General features: G+C 52.5%; 2 protein-coding genes across 2 annotated transcripts in view; one reads left to right on the forward strand and one right to left on the reverse strand.

Moving 5' to 3' along the window:
- Positions 1-439, reverse strand: part of GPANK1 (G-patch domain and ankyrin repeats 1) — a 4,920-nt gene extending 4,481 nt beyond the window's left edge. The window contains exon 1 of the mRNA XM_006036119.3: positions 95-439. The gene's annotated coding sequence lies outside the window, so the exon portion shown is untranslated. The remainder of the gene's footprint in view (positions 1-94) is intronic.
- Positions 440-755: 316 nt separating this feature from the next.
- CSNK2B (casein kinase 2 beta) lies at positions 756-5,539 on the forward strand. The gene is made up of 7 exons (XM_006036118.3): positions 756-882; positions 2,374-2,456; positions 2,768-2,870; positions 3,697-3,812; positions 3,919-3,994; positions 4,563-4,752; positions 5,209-5,539. Exons 1-7 carry the CDS (start codon positions 813-815, stop codon positions 5,297-5,299), a joined length of 729 nt encoding a protein of 242 aa, XP_006036180.2. The 5' UTR covers positions 756-812; the 3' UTR covers positions 5,300-5,539.
- Positions 5,540-20,717: the final 15,178 nt, after the last annotated feature.

Here is a 20,717-nt window from a genome sequence, read left to right on the forward strand (position 1 = left end):
CTGGGGGGGATCAGAAGCCCCCCCCGGGGCCTGCCCCTCCCTAGGCCTTGGCCGGACTCTGGCACCCCCCAGAATCCCCCGCGGCAGCACTCACCATAGAGACGCGTGAAGCTTGCGCAAACCGCCCACCCCACTTCCTGCTTCCCCGGGCCGCGCGCACATGCGCAGCACCCGGCGAAAGTGAGGGCGGGTGGGCTGCTGCGCATGCGTAAAAACCTACGGTGGGGAGGCGACTGCTCATGCGCGCGGTGGTTGGCGAAGGATTTGGAATCTACGCATGCGCGTGCAGAAACCGGGTGGGAGACGCAGAGCAGCGGCGCACTCACTCCCGTGACAAGCGAGGAGAAATCGGCGCATGCGGATCAGCAGCACCCCGTTCCCCATGGCAATTAGTACACATGCGCAGTCCTCCCCGCCTGTCTCCCAGCAACGGCCCCTTCCCGCGCGAGGCCGCCGCTTGCCCCGGGCTGCTTAGCCAATCCGGACGGGCGACCCCCCGGCTCATTTGTATAAAGCCCAGAACCCCCTGCGGTCTGCCAGGTGTCTGCTCTCCAAGCCAGGCGTCTAGGTCCTCGTTTCAGGGGGGCGCTAAGGGCCAGTTGGAAGCAGGACCACTTCTACCCATGGGGCAGGAACGCCAGATTCAAATTCAGAACAAGAACACCATGAAATATCTGAGATCACCCTAGCCTGAAGGAAGGTTGAAACTCTATTTAAAAGCTTGGCTTAATTTACATATGAACACAGAAAGGGAGTTAAGGAACCATGCTAATGAGCGGGGGCTGGGGCTCATTAACATAAGGGGGGGGGCCATGGACAAGAGGGCGGCCATGGAGGTGGCCCGGGGCCTGATCCGGCGCAGCAGCAGCAGCCTGAGAGAAGGTAAAGGGCGGGGCCCGGACCTGGGGTCCCTGGTCCTCAGCTCCCTGACAGGGCCTGCCCGGAGCGTCGGGGGTGAAGCCCCGCCCCTTCTGGTATGCCACAGCCCCCCCGGTGGGACTTGAGGCGCAGCAGCCACGCCCCCTTGGGGGGCCACGCTCCTCCTCGCCATGGAGCGCTGGCGAACCTCAAAATGCCACCCTCCTAGAGCAACGCCACGCCCCCTTCCAAATAAGCCACGCCCCCAGGGGCCTCGCCTCTGGCCTGGATGCTCCTGCTCTCGGGCCTTTAAGCCACGCCTTCTTCCCCGCAGGCCACACCCCTCGGCTGCTCTTTTTGAACCTGGTATGCCTCCATGTGCTCCCGGCTCTTTAAATCCAAGCCACGCCTCTCTCCGGAGGCCACGCCCCTTCCTTGTGGCCACACCCCTCCGTCGCCTTGAGCTAGCCTGCCTTCGGCGGCCCCGGCCCTTTAAAACAAAACCACGCCCCCTTGCTGAGGCCACGCCCCTCTACGGGCTCACCTGGACGAGACGAAAACTACAACTCCCATGATGCTCTGGGGCCGCTCCACGCCCCTTCACGCTCTTTCCCACAATGCACCACGGGCGCCGCTTTCCCGGGCCGCGGAGCGCCTCCAGCCGCCCACGTGACGGGGATCTTCACGGAAGTTGTCCTCCCCTCCTGGCCTTTAAACCGCCGCGCGGGGGCCGCTGGGAAGTGTAGTCGGAGCCGCGGCGCCTCTCGCTTACCGCACTACATCTCCAGGCGCGCCGCGGGGCGGGGGTTCACAGGGGCGCATGCGCAGTGCTGGGCCGACCACAGGGCCTGGGAGCTGAGCGCTGGGCACTGGGCAGCCCTTGTCGGTGTAGGGGACCCGCTGTAAGGTGGGGGTGGGGCTGGAGGTGGGTGTTGGGGGAGGGGCTTGATGCGGGGGGTTTCTTTTCATGCCAGGGAGGGGTAGGGGTATGTGCTCCCTCCCCCACTGGAATTTTACCCCTCTCCTGTACACACAAGGCGGGTTTGAGTTTGGAGATGTGAGGATGGGGTGGGGTACAGGGATATGGGAGGGGCTGGGAATGACTCTCAGCTTCCCCCCACCACCAGCCACAACTTCTGTCCCTGTTACACCCAGCCCTGCTCCACCCCAGAGCCAGCCACAGTTCCTGTCCCCATTACCAACTCCCGTGTGGTCATTCCCAGCTCTCCCGCACTGGTGTGTGGAGGGTGGGGGTGTCAGTTCCATGCACTGCCCTTCTTTGCGCCTAGCCAGCCCCAGCTTCTGTCCCTGTTACACTCAGCCTGAATTCCTGGCCCCCACCCCAGAGCCAGCTGCATCTTGGGAGTTTACCTCCACTGCTGGGTGGGGAGGGGGAGGGGCTGTGCTGGGAGCTGCCTGGGCTAGGGCTTGGGAGACTCCGGGTTGAGACCTGCTGTGCTTGTTACACGGCTGGGAAGGGGCTGGTGGGGTTGTGACAGTTTCTTCCCCCGGCAGAGGAAGGGAAGATGAGTAGCTCAGAAGAGGTCTCCTGGATCTCCTGGTTCTGTGGCCTGCGGGGCAATGAGTTCTTCTGCGAGGTGAGTGGGGCGCGGGTGCCTGGGTCCTTTGGATGGGATGTGGGGCCTGGTAGAGTTGGAGCAGGCGGGGCTGGGAATCGAGACACCTGCGTTCTCTCCCAGTTCTTGGAAGGTTGCAGAGGTTGGGAAGTTGGAGCAGGACGTCCGGGTTCTCTGGGAAGCGAAGGGGAAGTGGGAGGTGAGAGCAGGGGGGCTGGGAGCCCCTGCGCCTGGGTTCTCCGGGAGGGGATGGAGGGCTGGAAGGGTACAAGTTGGGGAGAGCTGGAAGTCCAGAAGCCTGGGTCCCAGCCTTGCTTTCCTCTCTCCCTCAGGTGGATGAGGACTACATCCAGGACAAGTTCAACCTGACGGGGCTGAATGAACAGGTCCCCCACTACCGCCAGGCTCTGGACATGATCCTGGATTTGGAGCCAGGTGATGACATGGAGCAGGGGCCTCTGGGAGGCGGGGTGCTTCTGGGGGTCCCCAGGCCTCCTTCAGCCCTCCTGTGCCCCTCCAACTTGGCCCGGTGTCAGGTTGCACACTTGTGCCCTCCCCCTTCACACATGTAGAGGTGCCTTTTGGCGTGAAATGTAGCCTAGCTAGGCTCTCCATGGGGCTTCAAGTCTGTGTGTCTCACGTGGGGCAGGGCATGGAGTGGGGGCGCATATTGCACAAGGGCAGGAGCCAGGCTGGCCTCTGCCTCACGGTGGTGCGAGGGCCAGTGGCAGAGCTCTCGTGCTGCCGTGTTTCATGACGCAGGCTTCCCTGCACTGAGCCTCTGCCCCTTGCCCTACGTGTAGCTTGCTTCTTCCTCTCCTTGCGCAAGCATGTGCCATGCTCTCATGAACACCAGTAGCCTGGAGCCCGGGGAGCTGCTGTGTGTGCTTTGGTGCCAGAAGGACATGGTCCTCCCACACTGCCTTGCACAAGGTGGTGGGGAGTTCTGGGCCTGGGGTACGATGCTCGGGCCTCGCACAAGGGAGTCACGGGATACATTAGTGAAGGAAACACCGTGGGGAGACTTAGGGGTTTTTCACCGGGGGTGGGGGCTGAGAAGCTGTGCGTGCGCGTGTATGTGTCCTCGCACAAGGGTCTGAGGGGCACAGGCCTCACCTGGCACCTGCCGCATTAGGCCCAACCACGGGCAGCCCTGTTAGCCTGGGATCTGTTACCCTGGGTTGCCCTGTTAGTCTCACCTGCTTGGGGGCAACCCTGTTGGCAACCCTCGTGGCCCTTTTTTCCTCCCCGCCACACCCAGATGAAGAGCTGGAGGACAACCCCAACCAGAGTGACCTCATTGAGCAGGCGGCTGAGATGCTCTACGGCCTGATCCATGCCCGCTACATCCTCACCAACCGTGGCATCGCCCAGATGGTGAGCTGGCTCTGCCCCCACCCCTCAGCCTGCTGGCACCCCCTGGAGGGTATCAGCTACCTCCTCTCCCTGCTTCACATCTCTCAGCTTTTCTATTCTCCCCCAGCTTGAGAAGTACCAGCAGGGTGACTTTGGCTACTGCCCCCGTGTCTACTGTGAGAACCAGCCCATGCTGCCCATTGGTAGGTGCAGGGGGTAGGGGGAGCTGGGAACCTGGAAGCCTGGGTTCTGTGGAAGTGGGGGAGGAGAGAGGCTTTGGGTGTTGGAGCAAATGGGAATGGGAGCCCGGACCGCCTGAGTTCTGTAGATAGGGAGTGTGGCTGGTGGGCTACAAACTGGGTTGGGAGCCTGGATGCCTGGGTTCTGTGGGACAGGAGGGGAAAGTCCTGGGTTCTCTGGAAGGGGGGGAGGAGAGAGGCTTTGGGTGTTGGAGGAGGAGAGAGGTTTTGGGTGTTGGAGCAGATGGGAATGGGAGCCCGGACGCCTGAGTTCTGTAGAAAGGGAGCGTGGCTGGTGGGCTACAAACTGGGTTGGGAGCCTGGATGCCTGGGTTCTGTGGGACAGGAGGGGAAAGTCAGGGCTGAGAGCTTTTGGTGGGGGGTGGGTTCTGTGGTTGAGGAGTCAGGATTGGGAGGTTAGAGCTGGGGGACTGGGAGCCTGGGTTCTCCAGGTGTTGGAGTGGGGTAGGGGCTAGGAACCTGGACATCTGGTTTCTCTCTGACTCCCATTCTTCTCCCTGCCCCCTTCCAGGGCTGTCAGACATCCCTGGCGAGGCCATGGTGAAGCTCTACTGCCCCAAGTGCATGGATGTCTACACACCCAAGTCCTCACGCCACCATCACACGGATGGCGCCTACTTCGGCACTGGCTTCCCCCACATGCTCTTCATGGTGCACCCCGAGTACCGGCCCAAGCGGCCGGCTAATCAGTTCGTGCCTAGGTGAGCCGCTCCTGCCCACTCCCGTTGGCTGCTCTGGCTGGAGCCACACCCCCTCGGGGCCTAGGCCCTGCCAATCCTGGTCCGGGTGTTCTGGGATTGACAGAGTCTCTTGCAAGTGGATTTGGCTCCTGGCCATAGGGCAGGTCTAACCCTGGGGCAGTTTTAGCCATAGGGCAAGTCCTGTTCCACTGGGAATCTGGCTCTGGGCTTTCTCCCCTGCCTGGGGGGGATCCGGCTCCAGGCTTTCCTTTCTGCCTCCAGCTGGAGCTGTCACCAGACTCCATTCTTGGGTGCACTGGCCAATCTGCCTCCCTGTTTTCTCTCCCTTTCTCTTCCACCAAGGGCCCATTACAGCCTCCCAGGGAGCCCAGATCTGGCTTGTGGGGGAGCTGCTGGAAGGGGTGGGGAGCTTGACCAGGCCTTTCCCCATCTGACTAACTATTTTTTCTCTCCTAGGCTGTATGGCTTCAAGATCCACCCCATGGCTTACCAGCTGCAGCTGCAGGCTGCTAGCAACTTCAAGAGCCCTGTCAAGACCATTCGCTGAGTCTCCGCCTGGACGCCTGGGTCCCTTACTTCCTCCCCTCCCCAGTATTTCATCTTGGATCAGGGTCACCGGTTTGATTTTGTTTCTCTTTCCTGGGGTCACCCCCACCCCTGGAGCCTGGCCACCTGCCTTCCTTTTCCCTTCCCTGAGAGCCTGACTCCTTTTATTAGTTTGTCAGTTAAATTAACTCACATGTGCAGAAAAGAAAAATTAAATCTCACTCTGTGACGTTGGCGGGTTGTGGATTTGAGGTTTGGTGAATTTTTTTCCCCTCCCCCTTTTTAAAAATAAAATCAGTTTAACTGATGCAAAAGAGTCACTGCTGGGCTCTTGGAGCGTGGGGTGCCTTTGTTCTCTCGAAGGGATGGGGAGGGAGTGGAGACTTGTTGGGAGTTTTTGAGCAAGGATGACTGGGAGTCCGGAATCCTGGATTCTTTCCCAGCCCCAGGAAGGGAGTAGGACATGTTACTTTTAATTGGTTAACTGCATGATAAATTTAGACAGGCTACACAGGCAAAGTAATGGTTCTGCCACAAAAATGGCCATCAGCCACACAATTGACTAACCTAGCACGTGACTGTTGCTTGAAAAACACAGCCCATTTTTGTAGCTGCTTTTTAACAAGCTTTAATTTAATTTGAATGTGTGGTATGTCTCTGAGAGGCAGTCATGACTCTCCTATCTGCCCAGAGCTTGGCTCTGTTTGCCTATAGCCAGGGGTGGATCTAAGGGGTATGCACTGGTGCAACTGCCCCCCACCCTCCTTTGTTTCCTGCTCTACCCAAAGTTTATAACCCATTGGCTGGGAGAAGCAATGGCATTTCTGTTCAATTGAATTCTCGGCTCTTAAAAATCTCAAAAATCGTAAAAAAAATGGGGCTGGAAGGGACCTTCCAAGGTCACATCTAGTCCAACCCCCTGCCTGAGGCAGGGTCAGCGCTGTCCAAACCAGCCCAGACAAATCTATTATCTAACGTCTTCATTGTATGACTGTCAACCCTGACACAACACAAGACATTACACCCAAACCTGCAACAGGGGAAGTAGGGGGACTGCGGTGACCAATGTCTTGCTTCTATAAAAGGATAATAGATGAGACTTTGCCTGGGATGGTTGGGACCAGGCTGATCCTGCCGCAGGCTGGGGTTGGACTAGAGGTGACTTCTGAAGGTCCCTTAGCCTCACTTCTCTAGGATTCAAAACTCTTGAGAGATTCCCAGGTAGAGGCCATGCTCCCTGCTAGCTGTGGAGGAAGGCAGCCCCTTCTGCCTTGTCTACCAATCTGACTGTGGGATAAAACTCCTTCCTGACCCCCAGTGCAGTGTCAGTCTGACCCTGAGTAGAGGGCCACGACCCTCCAGCTATAAGTCCTAGTAGGAGCATTGGCACAGCCTAGTCAGGATCCCCAGCCGTGGTTGCAGTCAACACCCAACGGCTCTAAGGAAGCCAGAAAAATACCTCCTGACATCCATAGCAGCAAGAGCAGAGAGAAAATTGCTTCCTGGTCCCATGGGATAACCAGCAAAGCTCAGAAGGATCCTTCAGGCTTTGCTTCCATCCTCACAGGATTTGTTCCAATCAGTTATAACCCTTTAGTCTCTGGGCCCTTTTCCTAAAACCTGATTAATCCCAGCCCTCCTGGCCTACTCAGGTGTCTTCATCCTGGCCAGTCCCCAAGCTGACGATTCCTGTCTTTCTGGGTTCGTCTTTGCTGTGGGGCCTTTCCCTTGTATCTCTGTCAGGGTTGGGCCTCCATATCTGTGGTGATCCCTCTTCAAAGGCTCTTCCCCCTTCCTTCTCATAGGGCCTAAAGGTGGCTCAGTGACAGCACGGCTTCTGATGATACAGAGGTAGCTGTGTGTGTGACATGGGGATGGGCTATGGCTAAGCATGTACATGGGCAGATCGGAGAATGGGGACGTGTCGGGGAGGGGAACAGATGGTGAAGCCCAGTGTCACATATGACAAAACATCTTTCTTCAGGTAAAGAGTAACTTGAACTTTATCATCCCATCCAAGGCTGTGTCTACCCGGGTCTTAAAGACCATCAAGGATGGAGAGTCCACCACCTCTCTGGCTAACCTCTTCCAGGATGTGTGGACAGAAGTGCAGCTCCCAGCTGTAACTCAGAAGGATTTTTGCACAGTAGTCTGAGTTGCAACCTTTCCCCGGAGCAAACAGAAGTTCACTGCTGGTTCCAGGGGAGAGGGGAATCTAGCTGCAGGCTGGGAGCCTGCAACCAGTTTCCCACAGCACTGGCAAGGCTGTCTGCCAGTGCTGCTGTTTTCAGACGGGGAGGGGGGAAAAGCAGTGGAGGGAGCTCATTCTTGGGGCGCTTTGTTGTTGAAGGGTAGGGTGGGTTAATTGGAGCCCCCTCACATTGGGGAGGGGAGGCTGAAATACACCTACCCCACCCTCAGTGGGGCTGAAAAGCTCCCAGACTTAACTCCCTCTGCTTCCTTTCCCCCCTCCCAGGCTGAAAAGGCAGCAGGCTGGGGCCTCCCAGACACAACTTACAAAAGATACTACATTTTATAACATCTTTGCATGAGATGTCAAGTGATGAGAGATCAGATTTTCACCCAATAGTCCGTTTTGGAAGCTGCTTGAAGCCGTGCACTGTTTGGTCAGAGCTATAGCTTTCTGTGACTAGCCCAAGCGAAAATTGTCACTTCTGTCTGCACCTCCAGTGTTATACTACCCTCCTAGTGAGAGAGATTTTCCTAATATCCAATCTAAATTCCCCTTGCTGCAACTGGAGCCCATTGCTCCTTGTTCTGTCATCTGTCACCACTGAGAACAGCCCAGCTCAAAGCAGGACTACCCCCATCTATATCGTCATCTCTTCTCCGGACTCAATAAACCCAGTTTCCTTAGCTTCTCACAAGTCATGTCCCCCAGCCAACTCACCATTGTTGCCCTCTGCTGGACTCTCTCCAACTTGTCCACATCCTTTCTGTAACAGGGGCCCCAAGACTAGACACAGTACTCCAGATGCGGCCTCACCAGTGCTGAACAGAGAGGAATAATTACTTCCTTCGATCTGCTGGCAACGCTCCTACCAATGCCACCTGGTATGCCCTTAGCCTTCTTGGCAACAAGGGCACACTGCTGGCTCATATTCAGCTTATTGTTCACTGTAACCCCCAGGTCCTTTTCTGCAGAGCTGCTGCCCAGCCTGTCTGCCCCCAGCATGTGCCAGTGCATGGTCTCATCGAACCATAGGTCTGTCATGCCCAATCTCCTGTGTCTCACACAGGCACAGAGTGGATGCTGAAAGGGAGACTGAACTGGTAATGGAGAGAACTGGTTGTACCTTACAGAGACCATATGAAGGTGAAAAGAGGAGGTTATGTCAATGCAAACGAAGGAGAGGAGGTGCAGTAGGTGGTTGACCTGGCTAAACTATGACCTCTTCCATGAACTGTGTGGCCGGGTGGGGGTGAATAATGAAATCTCTCTCCCTGGGACTTGCCTGCCATGCTTTGGAATGATAGCAGAATAAGAAGTAAATTCCCCGAAGAGAGAGGGTGTAATAAATCACCCCAGAAGCAGGATAAAAGAAAATTGGTTTATTAGTAGCTTCCCGGCAGGTTGTGGAGCACCCTGGCTGTTCTCACAGCTCGCGGTCTCCCTTTCCTCCACCGCTGTGCAGCCCTCCTGCAAGTCAGTTGGCTCCACTCCAGTCCCGCTCTCTTTTCTCTTTCCTGCGGTGCCAGCGGATCCTTTCTCCATGGGACCTTCTCTCAGTAAGTTTCTCCTCTCTTCCTCACCTCTTTACTTCACCGATTGCCGTGGTTACCTACACCCAGTCCACCAGTCTTATCAGCAAGCTGCTCCGGCGCTGGGTCTGCTGAATCTCTCTATGCTGTGCCCCAGGGGGCAAAGGAAAGCCCCTTGCTGTGGACTGAAGTAGCTGCTGGCTCCTAATCAGTTAATATTCCCCTGGGTGCAATCCCCTTCCCAACTGTGTTTACTAAGTAATTAACTTTGCACTGTCCCTGACCTGACTCTCCCCTGGACTTGCAACTTAGTAACATCAAAGAAACAGGGCTGTCTTTGCACTGTTACAAACTCATACTGAACACATTTTCAAGAAGACTGATGTGCTCTATCAGCCTAACACCAGGCCATAGATGTGACCCCCCCACTCCCCAAATTACCATTGAGGACAAGGCCCTAGAGGCAGTCAAACACCGCTTCTATTGCAGAATCACAGAAAATGAGGGCTGGAAGGGACCTCGGGAGGTCGGATCTAGTCCCCCCGCCCTCAAAGCAAGACCGGCCCCAACTAGGTTATCCCAGCCAAGGTTTTGTCTAGCCAGGTTTTGAAAACCCCTAAGGATGGAGCTTCCACCACCTCTCTGGGTAACCTGTTTCAGTGTTTTGCTACCCTCCTAGTGAGAAATTCTTCCTAATATCTACCCCGGGGTGGGCAAAATGTGGCTCTTGGGCTGGATCCAGCCTGCAGCAGGTCTTTGTCCAGCCTATGGCAGGTCCCTCAGTTTTACCTGGCCTAGGCACAGCTCAGCTGTGGCACGTCCTGCTGCCACCTAGTTATGCAGCAGAGCTGGGGTGGCTCCTCAGCGAGACTGGTAGCCCAGGTGGCAGGTGGCTCCTTCTGGCTGCTGGTGCCACTGGCCCCAGCCCCAAGGTACCAGTGGGGACCCACGCTGCAGACCCCCAACCCCATGTGCCCTATGCTCCCTCACTCAGGCTCAGCAGCAGCAGTGTCAGACAGAAGCTGTTGCTCAGTGTGGGGGGAAAAGTGGCCTTTCCCTCTCCCACTGCCAGCAGCTCCCTGCTGCAGAAAGCTGCCCAGAGCCCATGTGGGGCTGGTACCTCTGGGCGGGATCTGTAGCAGCAGCAGCCAGAAGGAGCCACCGCCACCTGGGCTGCCAAGAAAAGCAGTCCATCTATGAAGCCACCCCAGCTCTGCTGCATGCCCCGGGGGTGGCAGGGTGTGCTGTACGCTCTGGCAGGAGTGAGTTTGGAGCATGCATTGGGGCTGCGTGGTGCTTGTGGTGGTGGGGAGGCGCTGCAGGGCTCACAGGCTCTGGGCTCCAGGCTGTTGTGGGGTAGGGGCAGGTGCTGACTGGCTCAGGGGCATGCATGGGGCTCCCATGTACATCCCACCATATCCAAAAACCCTCCCTTGCAAACCCCACAACCACAGCCTCCCCCACACACAATCACACACCCCACAAACACTGCACCCACCCAAACCCTTCCCCACAAACCCCACACCCTCCCCCCCACACAGCACCCCTCCACACACACCTGCGTGCCTCTGGGGGCAGCCCCGCTCAGTGCTATGTGCACACACCCCACCACATACACATCCATAATCCCCCATACAAACCCCACTCCCACATACCCCCCAGAGACCCTCCCCCTCCACATACCCTACAGCCCCCAAGAAGACCCATACCTACCCACATCCCCACACATCCATACACACATGTGAACAACCCCCCATAAACCCCATACCAACCCCTCCCTACCCCCACACACCTCCACACTCCCCTACAACATACAAAAATAAGACCTCATTTTGAGCTATTACGCAGTCACCTCTACATACACCACACAAACACACACATCAGGACAAAAATACTTTAAAAAACAATACAGGTTTCCCTTGCTTTATGCTGTATATGCGTTCCTGAAAAACGAGTTCACATGGAGGGAATCCACTTTACAATGTAACGAATAGGAATCCCCAGACTCATTTCTACCTCTTTTACAAGACAATTTTGGTACTCTCCAACAGCAGACAGGGCACTATCATAATGGGGATGACAACTATAGAAACACATCACAGACGAGCGAGGAGCACAGATCCACGCAGGAGACTATGTTTTGGTGTGCATCACTCCCACAATGCACTGCACAAAGCAGATGTGGGCTTCCACGACACTGATTGCATAAAAAGTTAATTTACCTCACATATAACAAATTTTTGGTATAAAAAGAGGCAACACGTAAGATTGAATTTGCGCATACAGAATCTGTATAAAGTGAGGGAAACCTGTATTAAAATGTGTTATTGTTAATGTTTGATTTTTAGTATATAATTTGTTTTTTTTCTGGTTCCAAGATGGCAAACCTCCTTCCTAAAAGTAGTACTTCTGGGGGCAAGGGGAGGGATGTCCAGTGGCAAAGGTCAAGGGTTAGCGGGTGGGATTTTTGGATCCTAAGATGGAGACCAGGGGGTTGGGCACCTGTAAAGGGGTGGGTCTACACTTGTGGCCCTTGACAGCTTGCCAAAACTTGTTAAGCAGCCCTCCAGCTGAAATAATTGCCTGCCCCGATCTAAACTAAACTTCCCTTGCTGCAGCTTGAGAACATTGCTCCTTGTTCAGTCATCTGCCACCACTGGGAACAGTCCAGCTCCATCTTCTTTGCAACCCTGGTTCAGGGAGCTGAAAGCTGCTATTAAGACAGTCCCTTCTCAGTCTCCTCATCTCTGGACTAAATAAGTCCAGTTCTCTCAGTCGTTCCTCATAAGTCATGTGCCCCAGCCACCTCACCAGTTTTGTTGCCCTCCACTGGATTCTCTCCAATCTGTCCACATCCTTTCTGTAGTGGGGGACCTAAAGCTGGACACAGGACTCCAGATGTGGCCTCACAAGGACACACTGCTCGCTCATATTCAGCTTATTGCCCACTGTAACCCCCAGGTCCTTTTCTGCAGAGCTGCTACCCAGCCAGTCACCCCCTAGACTGTACTGGTGCATGAGACTGTTGTGTCCTAAGTGCAGGAATTTGCACTTATCCTTGTTGAATCTCATGAAATTTCTTTAGGCTTAATCCTCCAATTTGTCTAGATCATTCTGATGAGGAGATCCAGTACAGGCTCTGGCGGGCTAGTGCCTCCTTTGGGAAATTGCTTTTGTGTGCCTTTTACTGATTATAGTTTCCAGAAAAGACACCAAGATTCAGGTCTACAATCCAGTTATCATCTCTACTTTCCTCTATAGATGTGAAAAATGGTTGACCTATAACAATCATCTCAAGACCCTGAAGAGGTACCACCAGCAATGCCTCCATAAAATCCTCCATCAAATGGACAGACTCCATCAAATGGACAGATTAGCACACAAACACCAACTTCCTTGTTGATGCCAGTGTTACTAGTATTGAGTTGATGATCCTCAAGCACCAGCTTTGCTGGAACAGACATTGTGTGTAGATGCAGATTTGTTTCAACTCTCCTAACAACTGCTCTATTCCTAGCTTAGTAACAGCCTGGGATGTCATGGCCAGAGGAAATGCTACAAAGCCACATTGAGAGTATACCTCAAGAATTGGGAGGAGCTGGCTAGCTGGCTGCCAACTAAACCCAATAGCACTGTAGCTGAAAGCCCCTTTTCCTCTTGCCTGCAGTTGCTCTCCCCTCCTTGGATATGTTTTTCCTCTTCTACCTTTTCTTCCTTCCTCTTTCTTTCACTTTAAGATAAGGAATTGTGTTTTAAAATTTGTAAGTGTGCATTTTATATCTCCCCTTGTATTTTGGTATTTTTATCTATTTGTGTGCCATGGCATTTGTAGCTTATATTTTATACTCCTCACCTTTCAACTTTTAACTATAAATGTGTTTAGTAACAATGTTAACAAGGGCAGGAGTTAAACTGCCCTTCCCTGTATCAGGCTGGCCCCTGAAAGAGCGAGTGAATCAGCAATTGAATGTGTAACATGGTAGCAGACAGCAATTAACACCAATTAACACCTAAGGAAACTGCAGATCAACCAACGGAAGAAATCAATAGAAGACAACGTAGCAACCGGGACATCTCTAAATGTCACTGATCAAGGGCTAGAAGCCCTGGTCTGAGTTAATCAACGCCGGGGACCAACTTTTGGGCTGAAAATCTCCAGATCGTCTGCTCCCAGAGCCCTATTCAAAATTCATCAATGGACTCCCAAACCTGCACATACATGCGGACGACCCCTGGGGCTGACAGATGCCATGGCACCCTCTTGTTCTCCAACTCGACCAGCACCCGACCTGTCCAGCCAGAAGGACCAGCCGGTGACCCCCTTCTGGAGGATCACACCATGCTGAAAGAAGCCTCGACTGGCCATTGATGGCAGACTCCAGCGCCTGTGGGATAGGTATACCTGACTCTTGTAGCTTGCTACTGTATGTGTGTGCATGTGTGTGTGTGTGGGGACCAGCCCCAAGGTTTATGATTTAACTTCATTACAGTGTTTCAATCCACCTAATAAATCAGAATTTTAAGGATCCCGAGTTGGACATTTGTAGCTAACAGCACTACAACCTCAACCAACCAGCAGTCCATTTTGAGCTAGTGTCTTGCCCTTCAAGCAGAGTAGAGAGAGCAGAGAGAGGAAAAGGAGAGAAATCATGGCCTACAGCCTTCTCTACCCAGCAGAAAGACCTGCAACTTCTGCAGATGGATGCACGTCTCAAGGATTGGCTTCTCAAGCCATCTCAAGATCCATCAATGAGCCATGGTAGAGATCATCCTCAAATCAAGGGATTGCCCACAATGACTTAAAAAATGGAAATATGGCTGTACAGGAAGTCATTGACTTACAAACTTTTGAGTTACAACGTTTTGCACTTACAATGTTTATAAATTGACACCCTGTTTCAACCTTATGATGTCAGTTTTGACTTTACAACGCTTGATCCAATGTGATGCCACGCCCGCGAACAAGTTCACTGCGTCGCTCATTTCCCTGGAGAACATCTGTCCAAACTTCCTTGGACACTTTCTTTAAGAAAGCAGACAAGACTCCAGAAAAACCTGCAGCCAGGATTCCTGAGAAGACTCCAGCCAAGAACCCTTCAAAAAGTCCAGCAAAGTCATCTCAAACAAGTCCTTCCAAATCTATATGATTGCTATTTACAATAGAAATACATTAATGTAGCTATATTACTCATCTATAATTGATCAAGTACAAAACTCTGCAGTATTTTTGGTGAAAATAGGGTATTGGGCCTTGGTTCAGGAACCAATCCCTCATTTATAACATTGCTTCTTATGAGAAAATTGGTTCTGAGTTACAACATTTTGACTTAAGATGTGGTTCTCAGGAGCCAATTGAGTTGTAAGTCCGAGGACTGCCTGTATTATTAGTTGTGTCAGAGGGAGGGTCCAGAAACAATGCCAGAGGCAAGCATTGTGTAGAACAATCTCTCTCATTGGGCCAACTGCATCGTTGGGATGGAGTTAGACAAGCTTTCAAATGCACACCTTTTTTGTCAGGTCTGAATAGTACAAGCCAACCACAGCATAGCTGACCACAGCTGTAGGAGAGGAGAGAGAGAAGTTTCTGGTGTGGCCACCTTCAGGAAAGGGAAGAAGAAAGTTCTGAGGAATCACAGGCTAGTCCTCTGAACCTGTCCAGCCTAATTTCTTTATGCTAAATTGGGGTTAGACACCGTATGGCTCCTTCCCATTTTTGGATGTTGCACACACTCAGAGTTGGATGCAGAGAAGGGATGGATGGGGGACAGGTGTGTGTGGGCATGGACATATGGAGGTTGGATTTCCTTTCATCACAGCTCCCACCTGGAATTGTATGCCCTGTGTGGTCCTTTTCCATCTCTCCCTCAACCACCTCTGGCCTGCTAGACACTAACTTCAGCCCAAGCTGCTGGGGGTGGGTGTGGCCTGTTTGGGCCTTCACCGTGGAACAAGAGAGGCCTGGGGGTGGACAGAAGGGGACTGTGAGTTGGGAGTGAACAGAACTCATGGGTGTGAGTGGGGTAAATGTCTATGGGCTTGGAGTGAGGGTCACTGACAGGGCTAGGAGGGACCTGGGGGCAGGGGGTATAGTGGTTCAGTCACTCCCTGCTTTGATTCCTGCTCCACCCAAAGTTCAAAGTAAAATGTCTGCCCATGGTAGCAGCACTTCTATCTAGGCAGCCCTGGGAGAATCACTTGACTTTATGGCTCCTTCTCACCCAGACTGACTCCTGCTAATCTCATAGATTTCATAGATATTAGGGCTGGAAGGGACCTTGCGAGATCATTGGATCCAGCCTCTTGCCTAAAGGGCAGGAAGTCAGCTGGGGTCATATCACCCTGTGAGGAGCTGGAGGATACTCACCTGGGATGCTCCCCTAGCCAGGGTCACCGACCATGCCAGAACAGGATCTCCATGTTGTGGCAGGAGCTCCCAGTGTGCCCCATCCCAGTTTTATTCTTGGCAGGTGGGGTGGATTGGTGCCAATCAGCACCCAGGGCAATATCCAGGAGCCGGGGGCAGAGGAAAAGTGGGAGAGAAGGCAAAGACAGAAAAACTCAGGCACAATGGAGGCTGGGAGTGCCCAGCGCTAGACTGATGCCCTGGGAGCTGGGTAAGCACCCCATCGGACTCCAGGGTGCCGAGAGTCCTTCACTAAAGATGTGAAAGAGAAAGGAAAATAAAAGAAAGACAAGGAAAGAGAGAGATAAAAGAGGGTGGATGCTCCAGAGCAGCTGATTCCATTTATTTTGCTTATGTGGGGAACGCTGATTAATCGCCGCCGGCCACCAATTAGGATAGGTGCAGTTGCAGCAAGGAGGAAAAATTGATAGTGAAGCAGAGAACCTTCTAAATAGAGCTGGGAACGAATCCCTGCCTCCCCAAGAGCACTGCAGCTCAAAAACCAAGGAAAGAGAAAGCCAGGGCTGGCTGAGGAAAGAGGGCGGAGGAAGCAGTCCCCACCCACACTCCACCATTTCTATTTCACTGAAGCATTTTTTTTTCTTTTGCTTGTTAAATGGCTACACACTGCCAATTAAGCTAGGAGAGGCGGCAATCAGCCCAGAGGGGAAAAGTGAACTCCCCAGCCTGCCAGGAGGTGCAGGGAAGCTGACACCAGGAGAAGCTTCGAAATCAGTCCGAAGGAATGAGTGGGATCCAATCACTGGAGAATAACGTTCCCATAGATGTCTTAACAATAAATGAACAAAAAGAAAGAATGGAACCTCTCCAGACCAATCATTTAGCCATTCCCTCTGTTCGTGGCCTTGGGAACCAGGGCGGCAACTGGCGGTCGGTCAAGGTGGAGGCGAGGTACTCACCACCTCCCTTTTGTTAACATCTCCAACAAAATCAAAGAAAAATCCTTTCAACATCAAAGTCGTGGCAGGAAGGAAGAGAGCGAGCATAAGAGCCCCACCTAGACCAACCAAAGGCTGTGAGCACCCCTCAGAGGGCCAGTGAATGTCAGCTGAGTGTAAAGGCATGCACTCATATCTGGTCAATACCCAACACACCCCAGCAAGATAATCATCCAAACGCTTTTTGAATGTGTTCTGAGTAGGGCTTGCACCACTTCTGGGGGGAGTCTATTCCAGATTCTGGAGACTCGGGTGGTGTCCCATGGGAGTGATGAAAGACCGGTGTAAAGTACCCATTTAATAGGTTGGCTTTTTCCTGGGCGTCAGTTGTCAGTTGTCCCATCTGGTTTAGCAGGGGTTCAGTATTGCCCTTGCTCTGACTCCCCACATATCTGAAAAAGGACTTTTTAATTGTCCTTGATACTTGTAGCTAGTTGGAGTTCAGTTGCAGCCTTGGCTTTCCTGGTTTGCTCCCTGCAGGACTGGACTAGTGAGGAATATTACTCCTTGGAGGTGGATCCCATCCTCCATCCTTTGTAGGCCTTTCTTTTTAGCCGCAGGAGGTCTGCTAGGTCCCTGGAGAGCCAAGGGGGTTGCTGTGCCCTTTTGCTGCCTTTCCTCCAAGATGGAATAGCCTGAGCTTGTGCATCAAGGATCTCTCCCTTGAGGAGCAACCACTCTTCCTGATCTCCCCTCCCCTTACGGTCATGGTCCTGTAGGGCCTCACCAACAAGCCTCCTGAACTTGTCAAAGTCAGCTTTCCTAAAGTCAAGGACCTCTGTATTATTGGGTGTATGGGTGACATTTAAACAATGGTTAAGTGTTCATCACAGTGTCCAGCCTGTTGGAGCCTGTGACCATGAATGTCGTCATACTTTTCCTGGGATGACTAGTGGAGTTCCCCACAAATCTCATGGACATTCCAGGTGATGCCAGTGATTATGCTCTAGTATAGTGTGAAGATATATCTTCAAGGAGGGCATAGGTTGGCTTAGAAATGATATTTAAAGGCCTATTTTTTGGGAATTGGCTTATAGGTATAGATATATGCATTATAAGGGGTCAAGATGGGCAGCAGGGTTAGATGGATTTCTAAAGAGCTTGGGAGACACACACACAGCTTCTCATGGCTCTGGGCTCTGTAGCACAACAAGGCCAATGGATGGACAGAGCCTGAGAATAAAAGGGGGGGCTTTCCATAACACGAGATCACAACCTTCAAGGCAGACCCATTGTCTAACATAACAAGGACAGTCTAGACAACAGCCTGGGAAGCAAAGGGAGTATGTACCATACTGTCCCATAACACAAGATAAGTGACACCAGCAACAAGGCCTCAGAGAGCAGTGGGGGGCTAAGTCCTGGTTTTGGGGGAACAGACCAAGTTAGGAGAAGGCCTGGAAGGCTATGTGGATCACAGAGAGACAACCAACCAGAGATAGCCACAGGTGAAGAATCATCAGGAGTCATCTAGGGGGAAGGAGAATACAAAAGCAAAGACTTGAGATTAACAGCGGGTCCCTCCCTTTGTCTTATCCATCCCTCTCTTCCCTCCCTGTTTTGCTCCCTGAGAGGAGTCCCCATCCCTGTGCCCCTGGGAAGGGTCCCCGGGGTCACCATGAACTGAGGGCATACCAGTAGCCCATCTCATGCACCCCACTGGAGGTGGGCTGTGGGCCTAGGCATCCCACCTCCAGATTGCTGACACCTAAAAGAGAGAGCCTCAGAGTTGAGCCTGCATCCTGACCAGATGTACCTGGACTATGATGACAGCCTTAGGATTGGTAGGTACAGAATTGTTTGGTTGTTTGTATTATTGCTTTTTTGTTCATACTCTTTATCAATAAATTCACCTATTATTGACTAGCAGGTGTTGTGGTCGGTCTAAGGGTTGAGCCCGCCTGGAACAAAGGTATCGCTGCTGGTTCCAAATCCAGTGTCAACAGGCCTGACCGCCTGAACCATTTTCATTGACCTCTGATGCACTCTATTCAATTTGTCCACATCCTTTCTGTAGTGGGGAGCCCAAAACTAGACACGGGACTCCAGATGTGGCCTCGCCAGTGCTGAATAGAGGGGGATAATCGCTTTCCTTGATCTGCAGGCAATACTTCTAATAGTACAGCCCACGCTGCCATTAGCCTTCTTCACAACAAGGGCACATTTTTGGCTCCAATTCAGCTTCTTTTCCACTGTTACCCACAAGTCCTTTTTCAAAGAGCTGCTGCTTAGCCAGTCAGTCTTCAGCCTGTAAGAGTGTATGGGATTGTACCTTCCAAAGTGCAGGAATTTGCACTTGTCCTTATTGAACCTCATGAGATTTCTTTTGGTCCAGCCCTGCAAGTTGTCTAGGTCTCTCTGAATCCTAGCCCTACCCTCCAGTATATTTACTACTCTCCCCAGCTTGGTATCATCTGCAAACTTGCTTAGCATGCACTCCATCCCATGTTCCAGGTCACTGATGAAGATACTGAACAAAACCGACTCCAGGACTGACCCTTGGAGCACTTCACTTGATACTGGCTGTCAACTAGACATTGAGCCATTGACTGCTACCCTCCAAGCCCAATGATCCAGCAAGTTTTATAACCACCTTACAGACCATTCACCCAAACCATATTTCTTTAGCTGGCATGCAAGAATGTAATGGGAGGCCATACTGAAAGCCTTGCTGAAGTCAAGGTACATCACATCCACTGCTCTTCCCATATCCAGAAGACCCCGTCATCTCATCATAAAAGGCAACCAGGTTGGTCAGGCAGGACTTGCCCCTGCCATCTTGTCCAGGAGGTGAAATCTTCCCTACCTCCCATTCCCTACCCTGGCCCTTGCCTTTGTCGACCAGGTCCTGTGTGATGGTGGTCCCCACCCCATCCATGTCCTCCAGCCCACCTGAATTTGTCACGGGGCCAGCACCTCGCCCAGCTTCACAGCGCTCCTCACTCCACCACCTGAGCTGGCTGGAGGATACCAGACCAGTCCGCTTTTCCACCATCCATTGCCACCAGTAAGAAGTAAGAAGAAGTAAGAAGTAGGAAGTAAGAAGAAGGCACTGGGTAAAATGGGGCACCTACAGGATAGGCTTGGCAATCTGGTGACTGCAGCAAACAAAAAAGCTGACCTCTTTAACGAATTCTTTGCCTCCATATTCCTGAACAGGGACTGGGACATCTCACCTACTAGAACTGCGGATAGACCCAGGGGAGGCACCGCCATGCCTAGGGTCAGGGATGACCTAGTTAGGGAATTTTTGTAGGGGCTGGACATGTTTAAATCAGTAGGTCTTCATTGAAGGTGCTGAGGGAATTGGTGGGGGTCATAGTAAGGCCCCTGGCACAGCAATATGAGCACTTGTGGGGCACTGGCCAGGTACCAGAGAATTGGAAAAGGGCCAATGGGGTCCCCATTTACAAGAAGGGGAGAAAGGAGGACCCCGGCAATTACCTTGGTCCTTGGAAAGACCTTTAAGAAAATTATCAAGGAGTACATCTGCAAGGGCCTAGCAGGGGAGGTAATGCTCAGGGGTAACCAATATGGGCTCGTTGAGGGTAGGTCCTGCCTGACTAACCTGTTTTTTTTTTTTATGATCAGGTCACAAAGTCCCTGGACGAGGGTGTTTGGGGTGGATGTCATCTTCCTGGACTTTAAGAAGACAAGGTTCCTTGGGTGAATTTGATATCTTTTATTAGACCAACCCAAATAGTTGGAAAATAATTATTAAGCAAGCTTTCGGGTTCAAAAATCCTTCGTCAGGCTAAGGAAGTTTCAGTAGTTGTTGTGTGCTCTTCCTGGATGGGATGAAAAGTAAAGATGCCAGGGGCTGGGCTGGGCTGCACACAAGACAGGTAGTCAGTGAAAATGTAGATTGAGGAGTCAATGGGTGAGAGACAGGCTGTGGGGGGGAAGAGAGAGAAGGGGGATGATAGTAGAGAGATACCTGGGGAGTCAGATGTCAGGCAGGTAATATAATATATAATGTGTCATAAATCCAATGTCTATATTTAGTCCATGATTTTTAGTATCCAGGAGGTTGATGAAGTGGAGTTCATAGGCTCGTCTCTGGGAAGTGTTTTGCAAGTTTCCTTTGAGGATCAGGACTGCAAGATTGGAGAAAGAGTGGTTTTCTTGTGAGAAATGTGCCCCCACCGGTAATTGGGTATCCCTGCCTTTGATAGATGTTCGGTGTGCGTTCGTTCTGGTGCGCAGTTGTTGTTTGGTCTCCCCACGTATTTTCCATCAGGGCATTTGGTGCACTGGATGAGGTATATCACATTTCTGGAGGTGCAGCTGTAAGATCCTGGGATGCTGATGGCTCTGTTGTGGGGTGTAGTAAT

Source organism: Alligator sinensis, unplaced genomic scaffold (genome assembly GCF_000455745.1).
Source record: "Alligator sinensis unplaced genomic scaffold, ASM45574v1 scaffold336_1, whole genome shotgun sequence".
In the NCBI taxonomy this organism is placed as follows: Eukaryota; Metazoa; Chordata; order Crocodylia; family Alligatoridae; genus Alligator; species Alligator sinensis.

Bases quoted from the DNA above. Each gene is read 5' to 3' on its own strand.
- CSNK2B (XM_006036118.3), top strand. From the start codon at position 813: ATGGACAAGAGGGCGGCCATGGAGGTGGCCCGGGGCCTGATCCGGCGC. The intron at 2,871-3,696 runs GTGATGACATGG...CGCCACACCCAG, and splicing joins GATCCTGGATTTGGAGCCAG to ATGAAGAGCTGGAGGACAAC. The intron at 3,995-4,562 runs GTAGGTGCAGGG...GCCCCCTTCCAG, and splicing joins CCAGCCCATGCTGCCCATTG to GGCTGTCAGACATCCCTGGC.